Source organism: Buceros rhinoceros, unplaced genomic scaffold (assembly GCF_000710305.1).
Source record: "Buceros rhinoceros silvestris isolate BGI_N320 unplaced genomic scaffold, ASM71030v1 scaffold28530, whole genome shotgun sequence".
In the NCBI taxonomy this organism is placed as follows: domain Eukaryota; kingdom Metazoa; phylum Chordata; class Aves; order Bucerotiformes; family Bucerotidae; genus Buceros; species Buceros rhinoceros.
Window position 1 is genome coordinate 24,484 of NW_010388410.1, and position 8,141 is coordinate 32,624.

The 8,141-nt window shown below is 45.9% G+C and overlaps 1 protein-coding gene across 1 annotated transcript in view; it reads left to right on the forward strand.

The window, feature by feature from the left end:
- Positions 1-2,134, forward strand: part of LRRK2 (leucine-rich repeat kinase 2) — a gene marked incomplete at its 5' end in the record, with an annotated part of 26,574 nt that extends 24,440 nt beyond the window's left edge. Inside the window, 2 exons of the mRNA XM_010145832.1 lie at positions 221-292; positions 2,013-2,134. Of these exons, the coding sequence (XP_010144134.1) occupies positions 221-292; positions 2,013-2,134 (194 nt within the window). The remainder of the gene's footprint in view (positions 1-220; positions 293-2,012) is intronic.
- Positions 2,135-8,141: the final 6,007 nt, after the last annotated feature.

The following is an 8,141-nucleotide window of genomic DNA, read 5'->3' on the forward strand; positions in this document are numbered from 1 at the left end:
ACCCTTTGAACCCCGATACACCCCTACATTAAATGGAGATGTGTACTGCATTGTGTCCATGTCTGGGTTTTTCACGGTTAGTAACTTTGAATAAAGGGTCCGGTTGACTGAACTCTGCTTTATGTCCTCTTAGTGGCATGATGTCATCTCCTCTTTCTGTCCTTAAATTAATAAATTCCCATTGGAATTAAAATTTTGACATTTTGTTTCTTTGAAAAAGGGAGCCTCAAGAGTGCAGTCCTGGTTTTGGGATATTGCTATAAAAGTGACACCGAAGACAAATGTCACAAAGGTACCTGAACTTAATTTAGTTAATTAATTAATTTTATTAATTTGTATTATTAGTGGAGTAGACACTACTATGTCTCCCCACTGAGAGTGGAGAGTTGATGATTATCACTTGATATAATTTTATTGAAAAATCATTATTAGTTTTCATTGTCTTCTGCATTTCTGGGCTCCATACGAACTACCAGTAACTTCCAAAAATGGATTAGAGGAAGCCACTATTTGAAGTATATAACATAATTTGCTGCAAAACTGTATGAGGAGAGTAACTGTTGTTGTCTGTTTGGAGAATGTATCAAATGGATTTCCAAAGGGGTCTGTGCTAGGCCAGGAATCCTCAATGTTTTCATGAATGGTGTGGATGAAGGAATAGCAAATGTGCTTCTCAGATTTGCAGACGATTCTCAGCTAAGTGAAAGCCACGAGCCCACTGGAGGGCAGGATTAGAATTCAAAATGACCTTGACAAAGAGAACAAATGGTCTGGAAGGAAACAGGATACCTTTCAGTAAGGACAAATACAAGATCTTTTACTTAATTAGGAATGACCCATTGTACCAGCATGGGGAAATGATCAGCTTAATCAGCAGTGCTGCAGAAAAAGGGTTATAACTGATCCCAGGCTGGACATGAGTCAGCCGTGTCACATTGTGCAGAAGAGGCAAACACCATGCTCACACCAGTGGGAAGGTGGGGTCTGTAAGACATGAGCTAGTTCTTACACTCTGCGGAGTGCTGATACAGCCTCCTCTGGAGGGTGTATCCGTTTGGGACATTGCCGAATGCCCTGGACTGTGAGGAATAGTCCAGAGGAGAGAAATGCAGCCTGTGAGGAAACGTTGCAGGAAGGTAAGTTGGTTAATATAAATGAAGCTTAGAGGCAACATGATAATAGGCTTCAAGTATGTAAACAAAGAGGAGGGGAATAGGATAAAGACTAACCAGTTGCTGTCACAGCAAGGGAGATTTAGGTCGGATGTCAGGAGAAGCTCCCTGACAGCTAGAATAGCAAAGTGCCAGAATAGGAAGATAGAAAATCTCCATCTTTGTGTTTTTCTAAGAACAGTTTAAGTTGTTGCTCTGATCAATGCCCTTCTTCCCCTTTAACTCACCTCAATTTCAGCGACTCCTAAAAATGAGGTAGTGACAGTATGAAGTTGAGGGTGGCAAGTGTCCCAGAAACCTTGGAGCTTTACTTTGTGAGCCCCTACTCATGCAAGTGTTCTCTATTATACTTACTCCACTAAAAGCAACGTGAATTCTCCACGAATAAAGAGTTGTTTGCCTGAAGGGAGATCAAAGAAGTGACCTTTCCCCTGTATACTCACTACCTTATGAAATCAGTTTTCATTTTTAGTTCCCACTGAATGCACTGCTCAGGAAAAGAGAGATGAAATTTTATGCAGTACTAGCATAGCTCTAGCTTAGGTCAGTACCTTATGGCCCACAGGCACCACAAATGGTTTCTCAGGTGCTTTTAAATGGTATACTCCAAGTTTAGGAACTGGAATCCAAATCACTGTGCAAGTACAAAAACTTGTAACCATAACTGCATTACCTCCCACAAAAAGTGTCGTGTAACTTGTCTTCCAGGTCCTAAGCATCATGCTTCCTTGAGGCAGTTCAGGAGTAATTAAAATACAAGCAGATAAAGCAAAACCACTTCTAATTATGCAGTAATTCATCTCTCTTGCAGTTTTCAATTATTTATTTCTTTTTTTCCAGAATTACAATCCTGCGTGTCAGTATGGGATATTAACCTGCCCCACGAAGTGCAAAACCTGAAAAAACATATAGAAATGAGACAGGAATTAGCAGAAAAAATGAAAAACTTCTCTTTGGACTGAAAAGTCACCCTGCAAGTGCCATTCTCTTTTCTGCTCTTCCATCCTGACTTACTGTGCAATATTTACAACTTCTTCATGCTAGGGTTTCCAACCAAAGACCAGGGAGAAAATTGCCATGAGAGAGGCAGTTGGTGTCCATGGGATACAAAGAAAAAAGAAGGGTAAGCTATTTGTAGTATTTGAAAGGACAGAAAACCATTGAGAATTCCTGAATCTAAAGTGTTATCGTGCATCCGATCTTTACTTGTGAAGTTCTGCTCTCTGCAGCTGTGGCTCAGCTTCAGGATAACATCATCCATCCGGTTTTTGATCCCAGTTAAACTGGGAGTAAGCCAGGAGACTATAAATAGCTCTTGTTTACTTCATTCTCTCTACTGAGTTGACACTGTCATAAGCAGCAGATTAAGCCTCTGTGTGTTTATTGCAGTTTGCATGTATGAGGTTGCTCTGATGATTCATGTTTTAGTAATAAGTCAGAGCTTGTGACCCTGAGTACATGAAAGCAAGCATTGTATCTTACACAACAGCAGTGTTTGCCGGAACAATAATGAACTCCTTGAAAAAAACAGGCACGATAGTCTTTATTTCTTCTATGAATAATTGACTTCCTTGTGTTAGGATCAGAAAAAAAAAAAAGTTGTGCTACAATAATAAAAATAGTTCAGAATTTAAGTACTCCAAGAGGCTTCTGCAAGTTGGGGACCTCTTACGGCACTGCAGTCTGCCTTGCTCTAGGAGTCATAGCTCTCACCCTGTTGTTAGGACCATTGCCATGGACACCTTGTACAGCTCACTTCGAAAAGCCAGGAGAAAACACAGGGTGAAAGCTCTGGCCTCAGAGCTGCTGCAGCTTGTATCACAAAACAAGCAGCACTGCTGTGGCCAGACTGCTTGTCCTTAGTCCGACTTGATGGTTTATCTCAATCTAAAAAATACACTCCAAAAACCAGAACTTTCACTTACTTTGATATTTCTAACATGAGAAGTTTCCACTTGTTGTTTTAATTTATCTTGTTATTTTGAGGGTGAGCAGGGAACCTTCAGGAGTGTAAGAATTGACTGCTTCTTGCATGTAACTGCCAAAACTGGTTGCCACGCGTCTTCACTCAAGAGATGCCTTTTGCTGCTCTCTAAGTCCAAGCTGCTTCTTACAGCCAGCACTGATCTGCTGTAAGTTAGTGCCTTACTGCTGTCCCTCAGTAGACAGTTGTCATTTTCTTTTTTTGATACCAGAAGAATATATGGGTGCTCCTGTATCCAGGACCATTCCCGAGTCTATGGAGCTGAACAAGGTGGAGCAAACAAAAAGTTCTCAGTTCCATTTTCCATTTTTGGAGAAATTACATACAAGAACAGCAGCATTTCTTGTGTACAGCTATATCATGGCTCTATTTTCGGCCACTGGTTGAGTGCGTGCTCAGGATCCCTTTCAGATACACAGCCCCGTGTTTATGTATTCTTGCAATCTGCATACTGAGAACAATTTGCTATTTATATGGGATTTTATAACTCAGAAAATATATATTATCTTAGAATGAATACTTTTTTAAAAAAATAGAATATATATATTGTGATTATGTTTATTTATAAGTCATTTTGAGATATAAGCCTTAAACCTTTTTATTAAAACCGTGCTTTGGTAATAACATGGTCTTCTTTCTGATTGCTGCATTTCCAAGGAGGAGCTTTTATGTGCAGCTTTTGTGGAGCTTCATTCCCTTACATCAGGATGATGCAAGATTCCAGTTCTCTGCCCTGTGTTGACTCAGCTGCGTTCCACTTGTTTCGTGACTCATAGTGCACATCCCGAGCCCTTCTTCATTTACAAGTTTGTCTTCTCCTTAGTGTTCCCTGCAGCCTTCCCCTGAGATGGGAGGTGACCTGGGAGCAGCCCTGTTCTGCAGTCGTTTGTCATCTCTTCCGAGAGTCTCTGGAAAAGTAACCTGCAGACTGAGTGGGGCCTGTGTGTCCTGTATTGCAGGGAGAGCAAAGAACGGGAGAGACAACAGCACCCAGACCAAAGACAGGAGGTGATGACAAACCCAACTAATCTGGTCACTGCTGAACTGTCAGTGGCGAGAGGGTAAAATCCTGAACCAGGGGTAACCCCCTGTCACTGTGTAGCAGTCTATGGCGCACAGTGATCCAGCTGCATCCTCCCCAAATACTTTCTATTACTAGAAAAGATTTGGAGAAGAGCTTGCACTGGCTGGTTATTCTTTGCCATTCTCTGGCCACCTTGAGGCCTGCTCAACTCATGCTGTGCAGCTGCCTGTCTGCTGGGTGTGGTATTTCTTGGAGAGAAAAACCTGTGACATTACATGGACAGCCCACAGCATCTGTCTCTTTGCTGAGTGTAGGAGAGAGCTGGAAGGAGGTGGCTGCAAACTTGTTTGGCCAGGAGCTGGCAGCAAGTGTGCAGGGGCAGTTCAGAAGCGCTCAGGGACTAGCCTCCCCTTCCCAGCTGAGACATGCCACCAAGGGGAAGAACAGCATTTCTGTGTGACAACCATTTAAACCTGCAGCATAAGGAAACCTCTCCCCAGAAATGCCTCTGCTGACAAACTATGAGGAAAAAAGGGGGGGAAAAAATCCACGGCTTTCCTTTCCCTCTGTTTTTACTGGAGCTGCTTGGAAAGCAGTAAGATGTGAGCACGTAGGAGTACAAGCTCTTTCAGGTGTAATGCATCCAGTACACTTAGGAGAACATCCTGAAAACAGAGAGATCGCCCTTACCCCTCCAAAAGAGCCTGCTAGCTCCTGGAAAACAAGCACTGTGGTGTGGCTGGGATTTAACACCTGAGCTGGAAGGTGTAACTAACCCTACGTTCCTCAGAGCGGCACAGCCAAAGGGTACTGGGGTTTACAGACAAGCTGCACAGAGTGACCTGAATGCTCCATTAGGTGCTGACTTTTTTTTCTAAATCTCTTTCCCCTCCTGTGCTATTGACTTTAATTAGGGTCATTCTTTTTATTGGTTGCTTGCTCTGACCAATTACACATTCAGATTCACCTGAACATCGATTTTAACCTGATTTCTTCTACAAGCAGCTCCTGGTTAATCCCGTGTAAGCAGGTTACACAGCCTGGTTTCATGTACTTGCTGACTCTGAGATCTCCTACTTCCTCTTGCATCCCCTGTTGTTATCCTGTTAGTTCTGCGTGCACCGCTTCACTTCAGGGCAAAACTGGGACCTGTAGTGGAGGAGAGAGAACGAGGCCTCCTGGGGGCAAGTTGATCCCCTTGTCATTACTGCCAGTTTAATAACCATACCTGCCTACCTGGAGCGCGCAAGACAGACAAGGATGAATTCATGATGAATTCTTCAGATACCAGAGACATGAGAAAGCAGTAAGAGAAAAGAATGAGGCTCAGTGGGGAATGAGGAGAAGACAACGACATTCATATTTTTCTATCAGTCTTTCAACTAGCAGAGTGTATAAACAATTCCTCTTCTCAGTTTCCAGCCTTTTAGTCATTCATTTAAAAAATCTGTGAACAGCATTATGTGTATTTTCAAAAGCATGATTTCAAGAGCAGGGAAAAGCCCACAAGGTGCGTTGTTGGTGTATTAGTGAAGGGAAACCTTGTTTACCAAAAATGTAGAAGCAGATGCAAGTGGAATTTCCCGTGTACAGCCTCAGGACCCTTCTTGGCTGTATTTGTGAGCCGTGCAGGTACTGCGTGCAGGTACTGTGTGCAGGCAGCGGTGACCGTGGCTGTAGGTGCCCCGGTAAGACTCCTCAGCACGTAACACTAGTTCCTGTTCAGTGAAGTAACAGAATTACAAGAATGATCAAAATGTGAAACAACTTCTTTTCCCTGCACCACCTGTGGTACCTACTGCTGACAGGGTTTATTGGGACTGAACAGAATTATTTTTAAGTTAATAAAATTACAATACACAAACAGATCTATGTTTTAGAAAGTAATCTTTTCAAACTCCCCTAAATCAGTGCTAATAAAAACAGAAAGCGGAAGCAAGCTGAGCCTTTTCTTTTTTTTTCCTCTTCTGCCTTGCTTTGCTTTTCCTGCTGCCTGAGAAGGCAGCAGGGGAATCCTGTCAGGGTTGTTCAGCCCTGCAGTCAATCCCTACAAAGGCTGTCACTAATTAGCAAGAAGAGACTTAAAAAGTCAATGTTACGTCTCTGGTGTCTCTGATTATTTACTCCACTTCCACCACAGCGCATTGGCATCAATGACCTGAAAAGTTACAGTGGATAGAAAACGAGGAAGAAATTGAAATATTTTTCTGTGGCAATTCCAGTGTTTTGTCTTTTCTGCAGCATATATTTCTCTGCCTTTGGCGGTGCTTTTTCCATGCCACCTCTTAGCGCTACCTCCTGACAGGCCGTGCCGGCAAGAGGAGCAGGGCGCTGCGCTGGGGTGGGCTTCAACCCTGCTCCCATCCAGCAGAAAAGCACAGGAACCATTTTACAGTCTGAGGAGGGGGAGAAAAGAACAGAAGGAAAAGCTGCCAGCTCAGCAGCACAGTCCGCTGCCAGCCCAGCCCAGCCCAGCGTCCTTCCCACTGTGGGCGGCAGGTACCCCACCACGAGCTGCCACTGAGACCCCACAAATCCCCCCCCAGCAGAGCTGTCCCTGGAGGGAGGGCAGACACCGTGACTGTGCAGCACCGGGATAGCCCACAGCAATTCCTTCCTTCTGAAGGACACCACGGAGGAGCAGTGAGCAGGCTGGCAGCAGCGCAGGGCTGCCTGGCAAACATCCCTTCCAGGGCACCGCCAGGACGGTGATCCGGGGGCTGCGTCCAAGGAGATGCTTTGGGTGAGGCATGAAGCTGCACAAGGGAAAAAATATTTCATGACGAGCTCCCGTTTCAAGGCCTTCCTCAAAGGAAGGAGGACCCTAACTAGTCAGAGGGAAGGGAAAGGCCTTGGGCTCCCCCACAGATGTGGCGACAGGAGCACAGGGCCTCAGCTCACAGGGTCACACACCTCCAGCATCGCCACCTGCTCCCCAGCTCTGCGTTTCAGCAGCTCCTGCAAAGCCTGACCCCCACAGGACTTTTTTCTTGCCTTGACAACTGAATCGTATCCTTGAAAGCATCTGTTCTCCACAAGGCAACAAGGACTATCCGCCCCCACCACCACCCACCAGCTGAGCTGTGGCTGAGGCTCAGAAATGTCAGCTCTGCACCATCACCATCAGAGGTCACAGTACATAAATCTTTTAAAAAGCTGCAGAGCTGTGAGCCCTTGGAAGATCAGCAGCAGCGTCTGCAGCTCACAAAGCAGAGGCTGGGTTGGTTTGTCATGGCAAAGCTCCTGGAAGGCACAACGGCAGCTCCCCCGTGGCTGTCCCCAGCACTGCCTGTCCCTCCAGCACAGCTCCCCTCCCTTGCTGCTGCTCACTGACCAAGCCCCAGCATCCTGAAGAGGGGAAAAGCCTGCTCAGTTTTTCTGGAGGCCGTGCAGGGCTGAGGGATGTCAAGCCCAGCCACTCACCCTGCTGCAATAGGGCTTCTGGTGGCTGGCAAGACACGGGGCACCCAACCCCAGCTGCTTCTGGCAGCATCTGTCCCCAGAGCACTTCCCTCCCAGGGAGGTGCACCTCGCTCTGAAATGAGCCCATCTTGCCCAGAGCTGCCCAGCACCTGCCCCTACCACCTCTCATCAGGGCTGGGAAGCAACAGGTCTGCACAGAGCGGCCACAGAACCCTGCTGGGTTTGGGTGAGCCCTTACACAAAGGTGTGGGGAAGCCAGTTTTACGTACTAGTGATTTTCTTACACTATCATAAGCATTTCCTGATGAATGCCCACATACAGCTCAGTGAGTTCTGCCATTTTGAAGCCCACTGCCCTGTAACTCGGTGCTCTGCTGAGCTCTCTCCACAAGTGGGCACAGCGAGAAGAGTCAGACTGATGCCCTGGGCTCAACTGAGTGGGTGCGGACCCCAGGGTGCTCCATTTGCACCCATGGTTCATCTGCCAGGATTAACCGAGGGCGGCTGCCTCAGATGTTGGGACAAGCCACCAGGGCTC